General features: G+C 36.8%; 1 protein-coding gene across 9 annotated transcripts in view; it reads left to right on the forward strand.

Annotated features, from left to right (window-relative positions):
• Nucleotides 1-24,789, forward strand: part of SCAPER (S-phase cyclin A associated protein in the ER) — a 496,989-nt gene that overhangs the window by 64,753 nt on the left and 407,447 nt on the right. For all 9 annotated transcript variants that reach the window (XM_082617344.1, XM_082617352.1, XM_082617349.1 and 6 more), the window contains exons 3-5: nt 1,131-1,248; nt 3,679-3,749; nt 14,124-14,321. In XM_082617344.1, coding sequence (XP_082473470.1) covers nt 1,131-1,248; nt 3,679-3,749; nt 14,124-14,321 — 387 coding nt within the window. The remainder of the gene's footprint in view (nt 1-1,130; nt 1,249-3,678; nt 3,750-14,123; nt 14,322-24,789) is intronic.

Raw genomic sequence — 24,789 nt, forward strand, 5'->3', positions numbered from 1 at the left:
ACCATTGTAAAACAATTATACTCTAATAAAGATGTTAAAAAAGAATAAAGTATATATGTCCATGCCTCTCTCTTGCTTTGTCACATATATACACTACCAAATGTAAGGTAGATAGCTAGTGGGAAGCAGCCGCATAGCACAGGGAGATCAGCTCGGTGCTTTGTGACCGCCTGGAGGGGTGGGATAGGGAGGGTGGGAGGGAGGGAGATGCAAGAGGGAAGGGATATGGGAATAGATGTATATGTATAACTGATTCACTTTGTTATAAAGCAGAAACTAATACACCATTGTGAAGCAATTATACTCCAATAAAGTTGTAAAAAAAAAGAATAAAGAAAAAAACGTATAAAAATATAGAGAAGCAAAAGAAGACAGTAAAGGCATCCATGATCTTATTACAACAGAAAAAAAAGTGGGCTATTGTCATATAGCATTCATTAGTGGGAAGGTAATTTCCTTTACATTACTGGATCTGGCTTCCATTGGCCCAGGGTTTTGTTGGGGCTGAACCTGTAGGCTAGTGTTGCTTTCAGCTGTATGGGACTAGAGGAAGCAAGAATACACACACGCACACACCACTTACATACACGCATTGTGTGCAGTAGGGCAGAGTTTAAAATTTTGCAACTTAAATATGTTAGTTTACAGGAATTATTATTTAGATCCCAATAACTTGGAAATAAAGTTATACAGTGGAAATATACAGCTGAGTGAAAATTAACTTTATCTGTAGGGAAAAAAATAGGAGTCTTGAAAACATTTTTTGTTGCTGAGAGCTTTCAGAGGGAATATGTACCCTCTTACTTTAACCTGTGATACATACGGGGGAGTGGTGCTGAAATGGGTACACAGCAGTGTTTGTGCTCCTTAGGACAGTTTTTCAAACCTTAGGTTGAATTCATTCTTGAAATGATTTATTTATTTTTAAAGTTGTAAAATTCAGTCTTTTTAGGAGTAAAAAAGATCTGGGACTTAACTCTTATTTCTGTCTAAGCACCTTTCTGATCCCAAATTAGTTTTAAGTGTTTCCTTTCTGAGAAAATAATAGAAATGATGAATTTGTCTGCCAGATATATTTTTTATGTTGACTAATTTAATAAACTAATACATGTTCTCTTTTCTGTGCATAGGCTTCATTCCAGCGCTCCAATAGTCATGACAAAGTAAGGAGAATAGTTGCAGAGGAGGGTCGTACAGCAAGAAACCTAATAGCTTGGAGCGTTCCACTAGAAAGCAAAGATGATGATGGTATGTATTAAAAAAAAGTTTCATTTTTGTTATAAATTAGAAGAATATATTTAGTCTTGAACAGTAGACAGACTGAAGACTTTATAATTAGAAGTCTTGGGCAAATTAGTATGTATTAAATAATAAGTAATTTTTGGTTTTGTTTTGTTTTGTTTTTTGTTTTATTTTGCGGTACGCAGGCCTCTCACTGTTGTGGCCTCTCCCGTTGTGGGGCACAGGCTCCGGATGCGCAGGCTCAGCGGCCATGGCTCACAGGCCCGGCCGCTCCGCGGCATGTGGGATCCTCCCGGAACGGGGCACGAACCCGTGTCCCCTGCATCGGCAGGCGGACTCCCAACCACTGCGCCACCAGGGAAGCCCAATAATAAGTAATTTTTAATTGATTTTTTTATCTTACCTAATACACAAATGATATTGTTAGTTTCACTGTTTCACATAGGAATGAACTTGGGTGGTTATTATGACTGGCAGATTAGTTTTTTTTTAAAGTTATAGGAGATTCAGATTTTTTCTATCCTCAAGTCCATTCTTTACATCTCCGTCTGCATCTTTATTCCTGTCCTGCCCCTGGGTTCTTCAGAACCATTTTTCTTTTTTTTTAGATTCTATATATATGTGTTAGCATATGGTATTTGTTTTTCTCTTTCTGGCTTACTTCACTCTGTATGGCAGACTCTAGGTCCATCTACCTCACTCATTGTCAGTCTTATTAGGTATTTTTAGAGAGCAGTTCTTTTGGATCACAAAAGCTGTTAAATAGAGGTGGAAATTAAATTTTTCTTTTTAAATTTAGCTCCTTACTAGCTAAAATTGTCATATGGAGCTTACTATTACTTCATTTGTTTTATAGAAAATATATATCAACATTATTTAATACAAAAGTGGCAAGAAACCTAGAAATATCTCATGGTTGCTCTATGTTATAAATACTGTTTTATGAAATTTTCTCATTTTTCATGGGTTATTCAGAACACAAAGTAATCTGAAGGTGTTATTATTAAAATTGCTTCTACTCAAAAAACATAAAAGGAAAGAAAATATAATAATGAATCCTATATCTGTATATATCCTGATATTGCACATAAGTACATAAAAAATTGGCCAGTACTATTTTAAAGCTTCATTTATGCTTATTGCAAAGTAATGGAAATTAGAGCACAAAGAATTAGAACGTTCTGAATATCTATAATAATGATGACAAAGGAAGAATGTTAACTTCATAATTTTTAAGATTATATTGTTAAAACGTTGCCACTTACAGAAAAATATTTTGCTTTTTAAAAAATGTCAACTCGTTCTTGTTTTATTGCTGTAATCTATACTCAGGTGTTTCTGAGGATGATAATTCAATTTTTAAAAGTTTTCTTCTGTTCCTTGTTTTATTCCTGTCTCCTCTGGTACTTGTTCTAAGCTGATTATTCTCCTGGATATTCTAAAAAGCCTCTGATACATTGTTCTCTATGACGAAAGGATGAATAAAAGGCTATGTAGGGGGTGGAGAGTTCTCTGCCTCCACCCCTGGTAGAACAGTGAGGGAGGCCCTCTGATGTGCAGATAAATTGATAGTAGGTGTTATGGTTCACTTCATTTGTACTGCTTCAGGGGTCTTGGCCCAAAAGTATTTTGCAAAAAGGAAAATGAGTCTGTTGTACATTACAGAATTTTACTCCTGTTTTGGAATAGCTATCAAGAATAGAGTGATTATAAAACAGTAGTTAGTGTCTTTCTTATAAAAAAGAGCAAGTGAGAAAGCTGTATCTGCTGCAGAAATACAAAGAACTGAAAATGTCCCTTTTCAAAGTGAAACTATATATTTCATAAATCAGATAAATTAAAACAAAATACTGAATTTTTATATGGTAAAAAATGTATTCTTAATTTTACTGTCAAAATAAAATTTTAATTCAAAGAACTATTTTCAAAGGAGCTATATATAAGTTGAAGAGTATCACTAATCTGACTTTGTTTTTAAATTATCAGACTATCTGACTTCTTTAAGAAGTTGATTTCTTCCTATTCTGAGAAAGCCATTCAATAAAAGCAGTCTCTGGGACCTTGGAAATTTTTTTTTTTGCTGTACACGGGCCTCTTACTGTTGTGGTCTCTCCCGTTGCGGAGCACAGGCTCCGGACGCGCAGGCTCAGCGGCCATGGCTCATGGGCCCAGCCGCTCCGTGTCATGTGGGACCTTCCTGGACCGGGGCACGAACCTGTGTCCCCTGCATTGGCAGGCGGACTCTCAACCACTGCGCCACCAGGGAAGCCCTGGAAATTTGTTTTTTATGACATCTGTAGTTCATGATGGCCATGTATAGATTGTTCTGTGGTCTCTGGAAGGAGATTATTTGTTAGTATGCCTGGATAATTTGCATAGTTCAGTTTTATATTATCTATTTGTTGATCTATATATTTATCTATTTTTGCCTTGAAGGAAAATCTAAATGTCAAACTGGTGGAAAATCAAAGAGGACAATTCAAGCCACTCATAAAACGACAAAACAGGTACAGCATATACAACTGTTTACTTTTTTGTGTTTAATTTCAATTATAAAATCTAATTTTTCAGGATTTGAATATTGCATATTTTATCTTCATATAAAAATTTAATGTAATGTCCTTTATTTAACAAATGTGTATGTAGTATTATGTGCCTAACTTGTACTAACTACTTTACAGATATTAATTTGTTTCTTATAACAGCCCTTTGATGTAGGCATTATTCTTCATTTACAAATGAGAAAACTGAGGTAGAGAGAGGTTATGTAACTGATGACTAAGTGACACAGCCAAGATTTGAACCCATGCCATCAATTTCTACAGTTTATGCTCTTAACTCCTCTGCTGCACATTCCATATTTGTGATTCTTCTATGATTTACTTTCTAGGTACAATGATGTCTTTTGGATGTAGGATAATAAAGGTGTATTGAATCTAAAATTTTTCAGATTGTTCTACTAAAATTTTAGAGAACACAAGCCTACCTTATTTTTAAAAGTGTTTTGCCATATTTATAGTTAGCTCTGTAATCTGTAGTTATTTTCTCTGAACTTTTCATATATATTATTTTAGTTTGATGTTATTAAATATACCAATATGTATTATGTAAACCCAAAACTACACATAAGGAAAACATGGACTTCTAATCAAGGTGGCATTGTGAGTTCATAAAATATTCCCTAGTCCGCACATACAAGAGGCATCAATGATAAAATATTTTTTTAAAACTAAAGAGACAAAGGATTTTCAAAATTAAATAAAAATCTCTGTGGATCAGAAATAAAACAAACACATATATTCACAGATAAGTGGAGCTGGGGACACACTTACTGGACAAGTCCTATATAAGGAAGGCTGAAACACCCTGATTGTGGTGGGAAAACAGATCCAGGCTCATGGCATAAAACTTTAGGCTTGTGCAGTGTTCTGCACTAGGAGACAAAGAACACTACAATCTGCCTGGGGTTGTGGCCTGTGATAATTGACATCTGAAGCAATAAAAGAGAGTAGCCCTCTGCTTCATGACTGGGTCTGCTATATTCTTGAAGAGTGAGAGCTTTAAGTCCCCAATAAAAGACCTCTGGAAGGGGACCATGGTGGGCCAGATGATGGTAACCATAAAACTAGTACACATGTAGTTAGGGTGAGCAAAGTGAAAAGCTAAAGTAAAAGAAACTTAAATGCAAAATAAGTTTGCAAAACAAAATATCAAGGCATATGAGGAAAATAATTTCGTAAGATATAAACAACACATTCCACAAATGAGAGAATTTACTCCTCAGGTAATGAAAAATGGTCATTTTTCTAAAGAGGACTTTCAAATAGACAGCTTAAATTCCTCAAAGGAAAGATAACGCAAAAAGGAAAATTCTGAAATAAAAGATGGATATGAATTTTGAACATTTATAGATAAAAGTGAACATCTTAGAAATGAAAATGTTGTCTGTGAAATTTTAATTTTTTATTCTTACCTGCAATTAGTAAGAATAAATGATATATTGGACAGAGAGATTAGTTAAAGAGAGAATTTGTGAGTTGGAAGACACTAACTACTTAAGAGGATTCAGAACATAGCTCAGAGAACTAAAGAGATGGAAAATTGGAAAGAGAATTTGATTGAGAAACTCTAACATATGCATTCTAGGACTTTTGAAGTAGAGAATAAATAGTGGGCATGCAATATTTGGAAAAATAATGTTTAAAATTTTCCTTACTTTGAGTTCTCAAGAGATTCAGAGCATAACTGTACAGCTGAGCAGGATAAATAAAAATATATTTATACCTAGATACATTCTAGAGAACCTGCAAAATGTTAAGGATAAAACTCTTAAAATACCAGGAAGTAAACAAAAGCACAGAGGAATAACAATAATCTTGTAATGAACAAAAGAACAGTGGACCAATATCTACAAAGTTATAAGGCGAAATAACTTTTAACCCAGAAGTCTGTGCCCATTCAAATGATCATTCAAGTTCAAGAGTGAAATAAAGCCATTTTTAGATGTACAAAGGCTAAGCGTTTGCCACCTACAGATGCTTATTGAAGGGACTATTAAAGACATACTTCAGCAAGAAGAAAAGGTAACCTGGAGGAGGGAGCTTGATAAAGAGATAGCTGTAAAATATTTTAGTAAATCTCATTAACTATTGATGGTTTTCAAAAACACACAATTAAATTTAGAAAGGTGGAGCTATAATCTTAAACAGTGTTAACACAGAAGACTGTAGGGAGTTTGGAGGGGAGCTAATGTGATAAAATCCTTATTTAGGAAGAAGTCTTTGTTTAAGGCTAGCTACTAAAGGAGTAAAACAATCGGGCACAATTTCCAAATAAACAGAGGAAAAGAGAAAGTGAATAAACCAAAGCTTTTCAACTAAACAGAAGGAAAGATAAAGAAAAGAAGAAAAATCATAGTAAGTGAAAAACATGAAAGATAATGGTAGATACTAAGTATAAATATTTCAGCAAACATAATATCAATACATGTAAACTGATTAAATTCAGTTCTTGAAAGTCAGATGATTGAATTAAACCTCTCATTTTAGATTGAGCTGTATACTGCTTATAAGAGACATATTTAAAACTTCAAGGAAAGTTTGAAACAAAGAAAGAGAAAAAAATCCAGGCAAAATACTTGATATTCTAGATATGCTCTAAAGCTAGAATAGCAATATTCATATCAAACCAGATGGACTTCAACATGAAAAGCATTGATTACAGAAAGATAGAAATTATATAATGGTGAAAAGTATAATCATCCAAAAAGTATAAAAGTACAAAACTTTTAGGTACCTAACAGCATAGGCTTGAAATATTTAAAGCCCAAACTAACAGAATTACAAGGAGAAAAGTGTATTCATGATCATAGTGGTAAATATTCATATCCCTTACTCAGAAACTGATCAAGCAGGAATAAATAGCAAGAATATAGAATTAAGATACAATTATGATTGATCTCATATAAATACATATACATATATGTATATATATGTATGTATGTATATGTGTATATTTATTGGCACTCAAATAGTATACACAAAGCATATGCAAAAATTGATCACATCCTAGGTTATAAAGAAGTCTCAGTAAATAGAAGTCAGACAAGAATATAGAAGTCAGACACAACATGTTCTCTGACTGTAATGCAGTTAAATTACAAATAAAATATAAGGATATTTTCATGTAATATAAAAAAAATTATTGATGGGCTAAAGACCAAATGAGAAAACAAAAAAATTAAGATTATCTGGAAGGATATTTTTTTGACCTTGAATTAGAATAGGCTTTCCTAGACAAGACAAAAAGCATAACTGACGGATATGTTATATCAAAATTAAATTTATAAACTAAAAATCTCACTTAAACAAAGTTAAAGGTGAGATTGACTGGGAGAAGATACCATTCCTCAAAGACTTCATAAAGAGCTAAAATTCATCAGAAAAAGGACAAATAACCCAATAAAAAATGGGGGAAACCTGAATAGCCTGTAAACCTGTGAAAAGATTCTCAGTTTCAGTAGTAATCAGGGAAATGCCTCTGGATTACTTGTGAAATCCTACAACTTTGCCCCTCTAGAAGTAGGTTTACCATCAGCAAAATTTTCTTTGTTCCTCTCTTCCCTGCACATTCCCTTTACCTTCTTGTTTTAGGTAAATCCCAACTCACATGTGGGGATACTGCTTCCTCCACAGTCGTTTTAAGTAGTAGTTGTTTTCTTCCTCCACAGCACTCCTACCTGTGATCCTAGAGGTGGGTTAGGTTTCCTGCTTGCTCCTCACTGGCATTTCAGGCAGTTCTCCCTCCCATCTCCTAAAACTCCTCAGATTTGAAGGACATGCCATCAGACTATACCACCTGCTCCCTCTTCTTGTTGCAGCACTTACAGATTTCCAGGTCACTTCTCCTTATTCCTTGAAGATACAATTTTCAGGCTCACTGCATGCTCTACACCATTACTGCTGTCCTCTCAATTTCTTGCATTTCTTTCCTCCGATAGTTTTGTCTTCTACTCATTCCGATGGTCAGACTCTTGCCTTGTTCTCGCTAACAAGTACTCTCCCTCCAGGATCTCAATCTCAGCCATCCCATCTTCTACCTGTCACCTCTCCTCCTGCCTTATTCTCTGTGATCATGTGACTCTAACAATTCTTCAACCCCATGCAATCTGTAATTTACTGATCCTATCACCCTTTCATTATCCCTCATCCTCCATATGACCACACTTTCCTGGATATCCACCTGAGATTCTATGGTTTGTCTGTCATAATGACCTTCTTGCCCACTCCCAACTGTCTGGCTACCCTGCCCCTTGGTAGTACACACTTGACAGACTTGTCCTCGTTACAGCCACTTTTCTGCCTATTCTGCTCTGCGCCCCATGCATTTGAAAGTGGCAGGAGAAAAGTATCAGTTATGTTGAAAGGCTCTTTTGACACTTATGACCGCTAACCTCATATGGATAGTACTGTCCCAAAGTCCTATTGCATGTCCCTACTTATTCATTTCAGTACAGATCCCATGGGCATTAAAAGGACAATAAAAGAATACCATGAACAACTCTTTGCCACAGATTTGATAACCAGGCCGAAATGGACTGATAGCTTGAAAGACATAATCTGTTAAAACTCACTCAAGATGAAATAGACACTCCGAGTAGGCCTAAATGTATTAAAGAGATTAAATCAATAATTAATAACCTTTCAGAACAGAAAGTACCAGGCCCAGGTGGATTCACTGTTGAATTCTACCAAGCATTTAAGGAAGAAATTATACCAGTTCTTTACAATCCATTTTAGAGGGTAGAAGCAGAGGGAATACTTCCTAACTCATTTTATGAGGCCAGCATTATTCTAACACCAAAACCAGACAAAGACATTACAAGAAAACTGCAGACCAGTGACTCTTACAAACATATATATAAAAATCCTCAACAAAATATTAGCAAATCATATCCCACAATAAAAAGAATGATACACCAGGAGCAAGTGGGATTTATCCCAGAGGTGCAAGATTGGTTCATAATTTAAAATAAATCAGTGGAATTCATCACAACAACAGGATAAAAAAGAAAAAACCTAGTTTTATATCAATGATGCAGAAAAAAACTTTGACAAAATTCTACACCTAGAAAAGATGATAAAAATCTTTTAGTAAACTAGGAATAGAGGGGAACTTCTTCAACTTAATTAAAAAAAAATACAAAACCCTACAGTTAACATGATACTTAATGGGAGAAACTAGAAGCTTTCCCATTAAGATCAGTTATGAGGTAAGGATGTCCCCTTTCACCATTGTTTTTCAACATTGTAATGGAAGTTCTAGCTAATGCAATAAGACAAGAAAAGGAAATAAAAGGTATACAGATTGGGAAGGAAGAAATAAAACTGTCTTTGTTCGTAGATGACATGATCATCTATGTAAGAAATTTGAAAGAATCAACCAAAAAAACTCCTATAACTAATAATTGATAACAGAAGGTTGCAAGATACAAGAATCACATAAAAAAGTCAGTTGCTTTCCTGTGTACCAGCAATGAAAAAGTGGTATTTGAAATTAAAAATACAATACCATTGGGACTTCTCTGGTGGTCCAGTGGTAAAGAAGCTGCCTTACAATGCAGGGTTTGATCCCTGGTCAGGGAACTAAGATCCCACATGCTGCAGGGCAACTAACTAAGCCTGTGTGCCACAACTAGTGAGCTTGTGCACCTCAACAAGAGAGCTCACATGCTGCAAACTACAGGGCCAACATGCCCTGGAGCCCACGCACCACAACTAGAGAGAGAAAATCCACATGCCACAACTGGAGAGAAGCCCGCACACCACAATGAAGAGCCTGCATGCCGCAATGAAAGATCCCGCATGCCTCAACGAAAACCCGACAGAGCCAAAAGTAAATAAATAAAATAAATAAATAATAAAATAAATCTTTAAAAAAACCCCACAATACCATTTATATCAGCACTCCCCAAAATTAAATAGGTAGGTATAAACCTAACAATATGTATAAGATCTATATGAGGAAAGCTATAAAACTGATGAGTGAACTCAAAGAGCTAAATAAATGGAGAGACATTCCATGTTGACAAATAGGAAGACTCAATATGGTCAAGATGTCATTTCTTCCCAGGTTGAAGAATATATTCAACAAATCCCAGCAAATTATTTTGTAGATATCAGTAAACTTATTCTAAAGTTTATATGGAGAGGCAAAAGACCCAGAATAGGCAACAAAATATTGAAGGAGAAGAGCAAAGTTGGAGGACTGACACTAACCAACTTCAAGACTTACTATAAAGCTACAGTAATCAAGGCAGTGTGATATTGGCAAAAGAAAAGACAAATAGATATATGGGACAGAATAGAAAGCCCAGAAATGTACCCATGTAATTAGTCGACTGATCTTTGACAAAGGAGCAAAGGCAATACAATGGAGCAAAGGTAGTCTTTTCAACAAATGGTGCTGGAACATCCATATGACAAAAAAAAAAAAAAAAGAATCTGGACACAGACCTCACATTCTTCACAAAAATTAACTCACAATGGACTGTTGACCATAAATGCAGAAGTATAAAACTCCTAGACAATAACATAGGCAAAAACCTAAATGACCTTGAATATGGTGATGACTTCTAAGGTACAGTATCAAAGGCATGATCTCTGAAAGAAATCAATGATAAGCTGGATTTCTTTAAAATTAGAAACTTCTGTTCTGCAAAAGACAATGTCAAGAGAATGAGAAGACAAGTCACAGACTTGGGAGAAAATATTTGGAAAAAGATATCTGATAAAAGACTGTTATCCAAAATACACAAAGGACTCTTATAAAAAACTCAACAGTAAGAAAGAACCTGATTGAAAAATGAGCCAAAGACCTTAACAGACACCTCACCAAAGAGGATGTACAGATGGCAGATAAGCATATGAAAAGGTGTGCCACATCATATGTCATCAGGGAAATGCAAATTAAAACAATGAGCTACCACCGCACACCTATTAGAATGACCAAAATTGGGAACACTGATAACTCCAAATGCTGGTGAGGATGAAGAGCCACAGAAACTCTCATTCAATGTTGGTGGGAATTCAGAGTGGAAATTCAGCCACTTTGGAAGACAGTTTGGCAGTTTCTTAATAAAAGTAAACATACTCTTACCTTGTGATCAGCAGTCATGCCCTTGGTATATATGTAGATGAGTTGAAAACTTATGTCTAAACAAAAACATGCACATGGATGTTTATAGCAGCCTTTTTCATAATCGCCAAACCTGGAAGCAACCAATATATCCTTCAGTAGGTGAATGGATAAATAAACTGTGGTACATTCAGCTCTAAAAGGAAATGAGCTATCAGGCCATGAAATGACATGGAGGAAATTAATTGCATATTATTAAGTAAAAGAAGCCAATCTGAAAAGGCTGCATACTGTATGATTCCAACCTTCGGACATTCTGGAAAAGACTAAATATGGAGACAATAAAAAGACAAGTTGTTGTCAGAGGTTTAGGTCCATAGATTTCTTCAGATTCTCAGGGGAGTTGATGAGAGTTCTAAGAGAGGTGAGTCAGAAATCTCAATTTCCTCCTTCCCCTTTCCCTCTCCTTTCTTTCTTTTTTCCTCTTTTTCTCTCAAAAGTGATTGATTAAAATAGTATAACATTTGTTACATTGAATTTTATTTAAAACATGAGATTCAGTTGTGTCTAGCTTTTTCCAAAAGTTTAGATTGCTTTGTCTTCTGTTGAATGTCTTGGAAACAGGCACAGTAAGGCACAGTAACAATGGGATAGTTACCTGATTTTGAATCTTGGCTTTGTCTCTTACTTAGTGTGAGACTTTGGCTTTATCATTTAATTTAGCTAAACCTCAGTTTTCTCCTCTATAAAATGGAACTAGTAATAGTAACTGTGATATAAAATTGCTTCAAAGATTAAATGAAGTATAACTGTATGGAAAGCACTTAGCACAGTGTCTGGCACATAGCAAGTATGACATGAATATTAGATGCCACTGCAATTATTATTATCACTGCTGTTACTTTTATCAGTGGTAGGTAAGAGCACTGTATTTTGAAACTCTACAAACTTATCAGCCTCTACAATTTGATATGCTTCTTCTACCTTTCTTCACAAGTTTGGCAATTTTACCATTAGTTTATTCACATTTTTCTGTGAGCATATTTCTTCACCTCTTTATCTTTCCCACTATAATCATACCTAACATTATATGGGTACTACTGTGTGCTAGGTGCTATGTGAAATGCTTTATGAACATTGGAGCAGAAGTTGGAAGACTCGGTTCTGGTCCCAGTTCTGTCACTCAGCCTTTTGACTTGGTCAAGAAATTGAATCTTACTAATTTTGTCATCTACAAAATAGGAATAATACTTCAATATTTGTCCTGTCTTTATAGTTTGTTGTGATGATTAAATGATATGTTTTCAAAAGCCCTTCATAAAATGTAAATAAATGTGCAAATATAAAGTATTACTATTTTTGTCAAGCTTAAATGTCAAATTTGTATAGTCCATTGCCCTTCAGATGGAATTACCTAGCTGTAGTTTCTGCCTTTCTGGAGTCTTTCTTAGTAAGAGCCTCACATAGAGCAATCACGGAGAATAGAAACATCTTAACCTAATAGCAGTTTTGCCTGTTCTACATTTTAAGAAAGGTTGGTTAAAGTATTTGAATTGTATACATATGGGTGCATGATAGGGTAAATGCATAAATGGGTGAAGATGAGTTAAATTATTTTTGAGAATTTTATAAGATTAGGATCTGAATTCACAGGAAGCTGCTAGTGTTTTGCTGATCACTCTAAGAAGTTTGTGAAGGAAGTATAATTCAGGAAAATTCAAGTTAATTTTAACTTTGGGTGGTATATAGGAAGAGAAGTGAGGTGGTCTGGAATATTCGGTAAAGGGTTGTTAGCACAGGGCCTTGGGGTGCAGTATAATGGGAAGTCAGTGGTGTAATTGCAGAGCTCTAACTGGAAGATGGTCTCCTGTGGCTATGTGATCTTGGACAAATCAGCCTCTAAATCTCAATTTTCTAAGCTGTAAAGTAGAGCTAATAATACATACTTTAAAATTTGTGTGAGGGGATATTTGCCATCATGATTTATCATTTACTATTAGGGTTGGAAAGTGCTTGGAGAGCCGTTGAAGCAAAGGTTTTGTGGGTTGTTGATGATTACTTTAAATTTTATTGCTTGTGTGTTGAGAATTTGGACCTGGACTAAGGCTGTCAGATAAAATATTTACTAATTTTTATTTGCTGAGTCTGACAGCCTTAGTCTGGATGGGGGACTGTGGAAGGAGGACGAGCAGCTCCACCTCAGCCTCTTAAGTGTGCATGTCTTTGTGCGTATATATGTTTTGTTTGCTTGACTTTTGATAGTGAAGATTCTGTATAAACCGACGTTGGCTATAAAAGATTTTTGAAGTATAGGAATCACTGTTACATTGAAGGCCGAAGCCTAAAACAAAACAGGAGAGTATTAGCTTCTATTTTGGATATTCTTCACTCTGGGGCTCTTCTATGAAAAGGAAAAACAAACAAGCTAACAGGAATGACATACACACATACAAAACAACCCAAAGAAACTTGAGATTGTTTGTTGTTGTAACTGTAGTACAAGGTTAGTATTTATTTATTTATCAGTTTAAGTAGCCACAGAGAGATAAGCAACTCCTTTGTACTTCTAGTGAGAAGTTCAGGTCTTTATGTAAACTGCACACTCCTGTTTGTGGGGGAATGATTCTTTGGTACAGTCTATAAAAGTATAGAATATAATCCTGTATTTTCAAAGTCCGCCTGTGCAACTGAGGAAAGATTGGGTCATATGAATACTATAGGTACTTTATTTGCTGAGTCTGCTCTGTAGCTGATGCTTGGTTTTATTCATCAATGTTCTTTTCTAGTAAATTGTTTTGTATTTATATATTTTTACTTTTAGTGGAAAAAGGTTTAAAATAAAACTAAGTAACTGAATATAAGTATAGGAGATGTCATTTCTAAATGAAAAGAATATACACAGGTAATTTCAAAATGTTGAAATTAGTATCTGTTATTTGTTACTGTATGTAAATGTGCCATACACATATTTAAGTAAATCAGGAGCCACTTTAGTGCTCCTTTTTGACTGAGTCTGTTCACCATTAAAATCATCCTAATCTTCAATGAAACATGTAATTGACCTTACAAACCTGCTGCTTTTATTTAAGTTGAGAAGTTTTGTTTTGATGAATTCAGTGTGATATAAGCTAAAAAGAAGAATGTCATGTTTTTAAGTATTTATGTTGAAAAATTTGATTTATACAAAAATCCAGTTTCTAGAGGCTTTTAAAAATATTTTTTCATGTTTTGTTTTATTTCATCAGAACACTACAGTAGACTGTAAAATAACGTCATCTACAACTGGAGATAAACATTTTGATAAAAGTCCCACTAAAACAAGGCACCCTCGGAAAATTGATCTAAGAGCTCGATACTGGGCATTTCTTTTTGACAATCTTCGCCGGGCAGTAGATGAAATCTATGTAACTTGTGAATCAGATCAGAGTGTGGTGGAATGTAAGGTAAGGTTTGCTTTGAGGCTTTGTAATCCATCTGAAGTCAGATTCTCCAATTTTTGCTACATCTGACTCGATAATTTGCCTCAGTATACAGTACTTTAATAATAACTGTAGTCTCCATGCTATACGCTAGATCTGCAGAACTTATTCATCTTATAACTGAAAGTCTGTACCCTTTGACCAACATCTCCCTATTTCCCCTATCACTTGCAACCACTGTTCTACTCTCTGCTTCTGTGAGTGTGTCAGGTTTTTCTTTGTTTTGATTTTTCAAGAGTACCCTTGTTGTTGTTTGCATTACCTCATTATTCACTTTTATATTCTGTGCAAGATTTGGTAGAAAGTTGTCTCGATACGAAATTAAAGGATAAGTACACGTACACACAATTTATTAAAAAATCTCTCTTATCTGTGTTCTCCATTGGTACTGTAGGTGGCATTAGTGAGATTTTCACATTCTTTGGTTTTCTGTTTAATGTCTTTAATTGGACATTGCTCCTTTTCTGTTGAGATACTTATCACTCTTCTAATTCACTGTGATCAGGGAAAAGTGAGATTGATGGCTAACCATAAACAATCCTGGGCGGGATTAGGATGTCATTGTAAGGTGTGTTTTCTTTTTTTTTTTTTTTTTTTTTTTTTTGCGGTATGCGGGCCTCTCACTGTTGTGGCCTCTTCCGTTGCGGAGCACAGGCTCCGGATGCGCAGGCCCAGCGGCCATGGCTCACGGGCCCAGCCGCTCCGCGGCATATGGGATCCTCCCAGACCGGGGCACGAACCCGTATCCCCTGCATCGGCAGGCGGACTCTCAACCACTGCGCCACCAGGGAGGCCCAAGGTGTGTTTTCTAATTTTAGATAACCTTGTATTTGTAATAGTATATTAAACAGACACATAGCATAATCTGGCTCTAAAAATTCACTAGAAAGTCTGGCCTTTTAGTAGATACAAACTATGTACTGTATTAGTTTATATTAAATAAAATTATTTTGAGAAAAACCAGAATGATATATCATCATAGAAATATTACAGAGGTAGCTTCTGTTTCTACAGTGAACATGGTTGAAAATCCTGGAATTCATTGTTTAACCTTTGAAATATTCGAAGGGTCAAAGCAAAGTTACATGTTGACACAACAGCTATGTTTCCTCTAAAATTGGAAACAGCCAAAATGTTTTAAACTAGCCTAAAAATATGACTCTTCAGAAACAGTTTTCAGAATGAACAGTGATTGAAATCACCCAAATTTATGCTTTAGTTGTCACAATTAATATTGTTACTATCAGCATGTAAAACTTTTTATGTTTTAAGAAAAATATTTTTAAGGAAAATCATATCATTGGGGTGGAATGAATCAGCATGTTGTGGTAGAAAACACTATTGGATTTAATTTTGGGTTATAGTTTCTTATATAAAATGAGCATGTGGGCCTAGATAATCTTTAGGTCATCCCTAGAGATCAATAAGATCAGCAGATTCTTTGATTTTGTGATTAAAAATAACAAAAGGTTGACTGAAGAAATCAAATTTGTCAAATGTATACTTCTTTATAGAAGTGAGTTGGACCAATTGCAACCATGTCTCTGTGATGAGCAGAAACTCTTGCACCTATCTCTGATACTGTATTCAGGGAAGCTAGACTTGCCATTAGACAGTGTAGCTTTTTTAAAAAAAATTTATTATATATATGCAATGGAATATTACTCAGCCATCAAAAAGAATGAAATAATGACATTTGCAGCAACATTGGTGGACCTAGAGATTATCATCTCTAGTGAAAGAGAAAGACACATACCATATGATATCACTTATATGTGGAATCTAAAATATGATACAAGGGCTTCCCTCATGGCACAGTGGTTGAGAGTCTGCCTGCTGATGCAGGGGACACGGGTTCGTGCCCCTGTCTGGGAAGATCCCACATGCTGTGGAGCGGCTGGGCCCGTGAGCCATGGCCGCTGAGCCTGCGCGTCCGGAGCCTGTGCTCCGCAACGGGAGAGGCCACAACAGTGAGAGGCCCGCATACAGCAAAAAAAAAAAAAAGAAAAAAAAATATATATGATACAAATCAACATATCTATGAAACAAAGACAGTGTAGCTTTTATTTTCAGTCCTGTCAAAGCTTTGTGAAAGTTTAACAGTAATAGAAATTGGTCGTGCAAGTTGTAGATAATTTGCCTCAGTATACAGAATAAGTCAGAAAGAGAAAGACAAATACCATATGCTAACACATATATATGGAATTTAAGAAAAAAAATGTCATGAAGAACCTAGGGGTAAGACAGGAATAAAGACACTGACCTACTAGAGAATGGACTTGAGGATATGGGGAGCGGGAAGAGTAAGCTGTGACAAAGCGAGAGAGAGGCATGGACATATATACACTACCAAACGTAAGGGAGATAGCTAGTGGGAAGCAACCGCATAGCACAGGGAGATCAGCTTGGTGCTTTGTGACCTCCTGGAGGGGTGGGATAGGGAGGGTGGGAGGGAGGGAGATGCAAGAGGGAAGAGATATGGGAACATATGTATATGTATAACTGATTCACTTTGTTATAAAGCAGAAACTAACACACACCCCAAAAAACAGTATACATTACAAGAATGGAGAAGATTTTAAAAAAATTTCTTTTAATTTTTAACTTTTTATTATGAGAATTTTCAAATACAAAGTAAAATAATGCAATATAGGGACTTCCCTGGTGGCACAGTGGTTAAGAATCCGCCTGCCAATCCAGGGGACACGGGTTCGATCCCTTGTCCGGGAAGATCCCACATGCCGCAGAGCAGCTAAGCCTGTGCACCACAACTACTGAGCCTGTGCTCTAGAGCCTGTGAGCCACAACTACTGAGCCCACGTACCACAGCTACTGAAGCCCGTGTGCTTAGAGCCTGTGCTCTGCAACAAGAGAAGCCACCACAATGAGAAGCCCACGCACCAAAACGAAGAGTAGCCCCTGCTCACCACAACTAGAGAAAGCCCATGTACAGCAATGAACATCCAACACAGCCAAAAATAAATAAATAAATAAATATATTTTTTTAATTAAGAAAGAATGGAGAAGATTTTGACAGAGGAGTAGAAATGTGTTCTCTATTCTTTGTACTGTGTCAAGATGCTCAAAGGTTTATGTTGAGAAATAAAATCTGGGAGCTTAAAAGTTAATTTCATACCCAACTCTGCTCCTCTCCCCATCTAGGACTTACAGGTGGTGATGTAAAAATATACAGTTTAATATTTGCTTTATCCATGTGCTGGGTATATAATAACTGGAGTTCTATTTTTGTTTTGTTCTATTCTCATTTTAAAAGCATTTCTATCCATTATCTCATTTGATTAGTACCTTTGTAAGATGTATAACTCTCATTTTATAGATCCTCATTGTACAGGTGCATTCAGCCTTTGTTGATTTACTGATAATATTTATCCTTCTTTGTGATTTTTGTGCAACGCCTTTGTTAAGTAACCACAGTTCAGTTCTTTGTCTCATATGTAAAATGCAGTTAATAACTCCTGTATTATGTAATTCACATGATAAGTACAGCATGAAAAAGTATCTTAACTGTATCAACCAAGATTGCTGACCAGAGCCAATCTCTTTAATCAAGAGGCTAAATTTCTCATTTTTTTCGTTTAAAGGCATTCCTGTTATGCCATCAGCTACTTCACTGCATGACTTGTTAAGAACTGACTTTTCCAGCAAAGCTGTGCTCTGACCATCACCACTGCATTTCCCCTTCTTCCATATAAAGTGGGATAGGGGGAGATTGCCTTTTGGGGAGTGCACAGTTAATGAAGTTTGATGTGGTGCGTGAATTGCTTGTGGAGTTTGCATGTATGGCTGCAGGAGACCGGCATCTTGTTTTCTGGCTGGATCTTTGCCGTACTGATTTTGGTGCCTGTGGAATATGTTGAGAGATTTTTGGGGAAAGCATACTGGGAACATATTGTACTTTCCATTCCCTGTTTTCCATTTCAACCTGGGGGAACTGGATGTGTGGCTCTGGAATATTGGGGGCATCCTTGAATATAGAGACTGGTACCTACATCTCCCTTAGAGATTTCATAGCATAATAAGCTTGCTGGAGTAGCTCATGCCAGCTGGGCTTGAAGGGACTTTAGGGTAGTATGCTTTCTTTAGAAGGAGATAGGATGGGACTTGTCATTGACCAAGTAAAGAAGACCCCCAGTGCATCTCACAATTTATGTGAGGGTAGAATTGTGTACATTAGTGAAGATGTTGGAGTAATAGGGGCTTCCTGTGGGGATACTTGGTTAGGTAAAATATACCAACCTCTGTTGGAGTTGAGGCAGATACTGCTTGGGCAGAGGGAGCCAGGGTGAACCTGACCACTGCCTAGAGAACCATGAATGTTCCCTGTGCAGAAATGACCACGTACTGCAGAGATCAGTAGAGACCAGTGACTTCAGATTGATTCAGAGAAAGATTAGGGATGCATCTCTGCCTGGCAGCACTTGATTCTTTTGGTGGTCAGTATCACCTTAGTCCCTGGAGAAGGACTGGCTGATGACTGTAGTAGATCCCACTAATAACTGGTGAGATCTATATTAAGTAGGCTATTGCTCTGTTCCCACAGCTTCCGCTTATGGCAAGGACATAAGTTTGTGAATGTAGGAGAGTTTGAAGGGATACAGAGGAGGAAGAGAGGAGAGACACAGTGAGGACAAGCTGTGTTCTTCCCCACCACAAGCATCTGCTAAAGGCCATGTAATTCTCACCTGTGCTAATAGGCAGGTTGTCTGTAGATGGGATTTAAAAACCAAGCTTTGATAATTGAATGTGACTGAAAAACAGTGGAATTTCACTGAGCATGCTCAGCAGGTTTAGTATTCAACTGAGTAGTTAGTTATATGGGGGAAAAATAAAAGTATTCTATGTTTATATCTCAATAGTTGAGACTTCTCAATTCAACAAGTAAGGATCAAAATGAGATGTGAGAAAGTGCTTAGAAAGGTATGACACGCAATAAAAAGAAAATAAATTTTATAATTAGCTGAAAGGAGAAGTCACAGATGGAGAAAGAAGAATATAGGTCCAGGACAGAGAAGGAATCATTATAGAAGTAGGAAGAAGATAGGAGAATAGGAATGTCCCAAAAGCCATGGAAGAAGTAGGAGTGGTGCATAGGTTAAGAATGACTGCAGTTGAGAGAAAGCTGTTCAACTTGGCATTCAAGAGGGATAAGAACAGATGGGATCAAGGTGGAAATTTGTGATAAGAATTTGAAATTCCATTTGATAGGTTCTTTGCTCTTTTTATTTTGGAAAGTAGTAGGTGTGGGGTTGGAAGTTTGAAGAGAGTGGAAAGGTCTGAAATAATTGTGATGGAGAATGAAAGGCCTGACATATAGAAACCACAAGATTGCCCAGCAGCCTTGAAGGTCACAGTTGAGATTGGAAATTCTTCTCTTTCCTGTATCTTCAGTTTTCCTAATTAGATTCTTTTCCCATCAGCATACAACATGCTTATTTTAACTCTTCCATTCTGAACTACAAAAATAAGAACAAGAAGAAGAAACCCCCAAACCCTTTCTCTACTTTACTTATCCTTTCATCTACTCTCCCAGTCCCCATTTTCCTCCTCCCCTTCTTAACCAAGTTTCTTAGAAGAACTTTCTACATTTGCTACCTTCATTTCCTTTTCTCCTGGGTACTCATTAGTCTACTCCAACCTGGTGTCACATCCCATCAGAACTCCTGTTAAGTTCTTATTAAAGTCACTCAGTAAGTCCAGTGGCTGTTTTTCAGTCCCTTCCATGATCGCTGAGTAACATTTCATGCTGTTGACCACTCCCCTCTTCTTACAGCACTCCCTTCTTTGGCTTTTATGGAACAACCTCTGCTAGTTTTCTTCCTCCTTTGTTGGCTGCTGCTTCTGCCTCCTCTTTATTGGCTTTTTCTTTTCCACCTGACCTTTAGCTTTTGAGAAGTCATTAAGGCTCCTTTTAGACCATCTTTCTTCCTCTGCGTTTTCTCCATGCCATGGCTTAATTTACTATTCATTTTCTGATGATTCTTAAATTTATATGTCTAGCCTATATCTTTCTTCTGATTTTCAGACTTGTATATCCAACTTGCCTAGTTGGCATCTCCACTTGGATATTTCACAAGCATGTCAAACTGACGTATATAAAACCAAGTTCATGGTAGCTTCCTCTGCCCCAAACCTGGAGATGTATTTCTCTTCCCCCCTCCTCCCTTCACCTCACACCAGCCACTGTCCAATGAATCGGCCTCTTTCAGATTACTTACTAAATCTTTCTTATCTGTCCACTTCTCTCATTCTCCACTGCTACCATTCTAGTCCAAGCCACCAGTAAAAAATGCCTGGATTACAACTGAAACCTTGTAACAGGACTCCCTGCATCCTTCCAATCCATTCTCCACCTTATAGACAAAATGATACTTAAAAACCACAAAAATAAGCTCTAATTTTTTTGATGAGAGCTCCTCAAAAGTTTCCCTTTGCTCTGAGCATTAAAATCTTCAGTATGACCTTCAAATCTTGAGTGACTTGATTGGTGCTAACTTCATTTCACACCACTTTTCTCTCTTCCCTTCTGCCTCATTTAAACCAGCCTTCTTTCAGTTAGTCAAACAAGCCATGTGCTCACCAGTCTTCAGACATTTCCACATTCTGATTTTTCTGCCAGAACACTAATCCCTGATTCTCCTTGCCCAGCACCTCCTCACCTCCCCCATCCCTTTTTTTTTTTTTTTTTTTTTGTGGTACGCGGGCCTCTCACTGTTGTGGCCTCTCCCATTGCGGAGCACAGGCTCCGGACGCACAGGCTCAGCGGCCATGGCTCACGGGCCCAGCCGCTCCGCGGCATGTGGGATCTTCCCGGACCGGGGCACGAACCCGTGTCCCCTGCATCGGCAGGCGGACTCTCAACCACTGCACCACCAGGGAAGCCCTCCCCCATTCCTTTTACCTAATTTCTATTCTTAATTTAGGTTTCAGTTTAAGTGTCACTTCCTCAGGGGGAGCCTATCCAGATATTTCAGACTAAACCAGGCTCCCCTATAATATACAGTCGTCCCTCAGTGTCTGCAGGGGATTGGTTCCAGGACACCTTCTCTCCCAACCCCTGCCCTGTGGATACCAATATCCATGGATGCTCAAGCCCCTTACATAAAATGACGTAGTACATTCAGCCCTGGGTATCCATGGGTTCTGCTTGGGCGCGTATGGCCCGACTGTACTCTTAATACTTTCCCTAGAAGCACTTATCACAACTGAAATTACATAATTGTTTAGTTTGTTGTTTTTATATCTGTCTCCCTTACTAGACAGTAAGCTCCATGAGGACAGAAACCATACTGTCTTGTTCACCCCTCCATCATCAGTTCTTGGAACTGGTGTTGAAACATAGTAAATGCTCCGTAAATAGATGTCAAAAGGCTGTGTGAAGCAATGAGACTACATAGATTTTGGGGGTGAAGACACTGGTTTACACAGTGATGTGATTCTCCTCTCTCCTGAGTTATACTTAGCATTCAGTCGCTTGCTAAAAATGCACAAAGATGGTGGGTAGATGAATTAATCATGGGTAGGTATTTTTTAGGCAGATGCAGTGTAAAGGACTGAAGTAAAGTAAAGGACTGAAGAGGGTAAGAGAGTAGTTCGAGTAGTGGACATGGAACCTAAGCTGGATGGGGAAGGAAATGACTATTGCAGAAGCCTGATGGACGTGGAGAAAGTAAAGAAGCTAAGTATTTGCAAATATCCTTTGGACATGGTAGCAATATGTAAGGTGGATTCTCTGTAGATAGAAATTGATAAGTTTATATTTCTAAAGTTACTATTTACATACTCCAAATTATTACTTTTTTTAATCTCCTTGATCTGTCAGACACAGATATTTTAGTCTCCCACTACTATTGCAGTTTCTTCAATATTTCCTTGAATTTCTGAGAATTTTTTTTTAAATTGCAAAATAGATTTATAGAATTATCCCATCTAGGCACACAAGTGCAAAAGTCTAGAAGTGCAAAAGAAGTTTTTGCAGCAAAACAATAGGCTAGAGAGCCTTGGATTGTAGGAGAGAGAAGGGTGGAGAGTGAAGTGGTTAGAGGAGTGTCCTCAGAGGCTTTAACCTGGAGACGGGGAGCCATGTTAGATCAGTTGTGGGGAGCACCGAGGATGGGCGGGCTCTGGGAGAAGACCTCCTCTCAGGCTGTGCATTGCCAGTTTGGGGCATTGCCACAACGAAGTATACTCAGCAGTGACCAGCAGAGGGAGGCCTTGAATTTGAGCCCCTAGGAAAACATCTTCATTTAATGCCATTGTTTCTATTGGAAAATCAGATTTAACTTAAGGCAAAACTTTTAGGTAATAACCTGCTGTAGGAATAAGTATTACATGCATGTTTACTTTATCATAATCTACTTTCAGTTAGTATCAGACTGTTTCATGAAGAGTGTAAGGACATTACAACAGCACAATTCCATTGACCTACTCCACCTTTTATGTTCTCATTGCTTATATTTTACTACTCTATACACTGTAAGCGTCTCAATTTCTTAATTTTTGCTGTAAAAATTGATGGTCTTTTACAGAAATTTGAAAAGAAAATATATAAAATAAAGGTACTAAGATTTTTAAAACCATTTTGCTGCCTTATTATTAGTTGTAAAAATGATCATATGAGTAGTATTTTCACTGTGAATTTAACATTTGTGAATTCTGTTTTGTGTGATGTTAATATTATAATCTCTCTATCTTTTTTTGGTTTGTTTGATTTGCCTATTGCCCTTTAGCTCGGGTATTGCACTTTGTTACAAAGAACATGAGATTCTGCACAGGGAGAGTGGCTAAGAGTTCACCTGTGCACTTACGGACTAGGCTTTGGTTACCTCACCATTGTTTTACATTAATAACTATCAAAAATTTACTTTTTACTTTTTATTTATTCAGGATATGTATAAACTGTGAAATGATCACCACAATAACTCTAGCTGACATTCATCACCACACATAGTTACAATTTTTTTTTCTTTCTGGTGATAAGTTTTAAGATGTACTCTCTTAGCAACTTTCAAATATACATTATTATTAACTATAGTCACCATGCTGTACATTACATTTCCTGGACTTCATTATTTTGTAACTGAAAGTTTGTACCTTTTGACCAACTTATTAGCCCATTTCACCCACCTTCCACCCCATTAATAGCTATTTTTTCCTCTATCTGTATCTGGTCTTATTCTGGTTATGTATTCTTTGCTGTTTTTCATTCATTGTACGCTTACAGTAAAATTTTGCTCTTTTTATTGATTAAAGAATAATTACTCCTATGTATATGACATTTCCTGAGACATTATTTTATGATTCAGTGTTTAAATTGTAGAGGTAGATGAATTGTTATTTTTTAGTGTATTTAACATGACACTTCATTGATGATGTCTTCGTTGATAAGTCTTTGTTCCTTGTATTTGGTTCTCATTTATTATAATCAATAGAGAATAGATTATTTTTCTTTGGGGTATTTGGAATAACTTAATAACTTGATCCCACAGTCACCATGTTGTAACTATTACTGGGGTTAGTCAAACCTGACTTATCTGGGCTAAGTTCCTAGTAATGGTAGCCTAGTTCTTAGGAGTAGCTATCAAACCATATTATACTTTCATTTTAAAAAATTTCTTCCTGATTTCTTTATTTCTGTTAATGACTGCCACTCTCCCAGCCACCCATGCTTTCTTCTTTGTCAGCTTCAAAGTTCCTATTCATTCATTTTTTGCATTTTTTTCCCATTCACACATCCCCTCCCTGTTTCCTAGTGTCAATACATTGCCTTTTAAAGACCCTTATTACTCTCTGGTAAACTTTTTTCTTGTCCTTTTGGGTATGTCCCCGTCTCGTTTTTTTTTTCTCCTTTTGTAGTGCTTTTTACCAATGACGTTAATCTTTCATTTTTTCTTATTTTTATTTTAACATCTTTATTGGAGTATAATTGCTTTACAATGGTGTGTTAGCTTCTGCTTTATAACAAAGTGAATCAGCTCTACGTATACATACATTCCCATATCTCCTCCCTCTTGCGGCTCCCTCCCACCCTCCCTATCCCACCCTCCCTATCCCACCCCTCTAGGTGGTCACAAAGCACTGAGCTGATCTCCCTGTGCAAAGCAGCTGCTTCCCACTAGCTATCTAGTTTATATTTGGTAGTGTATATGTGTCAGTGCTACTCTCTCACTTGGTCCCAGCTTACCCTTCCCTCTACCCATGTCCTCAAGTCCATTCTCTATGTCTGCGTCTTTATTCCTGTCCTACCCCTAGGTTCTTCAGAACCACTTTTAAAAAAAAATTCCATATATATGTGTTAGCATACAGTATTTGTTTTTCTCTTTCTGACTTACTTCACTCTGTATGACAGACTCTAGGTCCATCCACCTCACTACAAATAACTCAATTTCATTCCCTTTTATGGCTGAGTAATATT

Source organism: Mesoplodon mirus, assembly GCF_964341445.2.
Source record: "Mesoplodon mirus genome assembly, chromosome: 4".
In the NCBI taxonomy this organism is placed as follows: Eukaryota; Metazoa; Chordata; class Mammalia; order Artiodactyla; family Ziphiidae; genus Mesoplodon; species Mesoplodon mirus.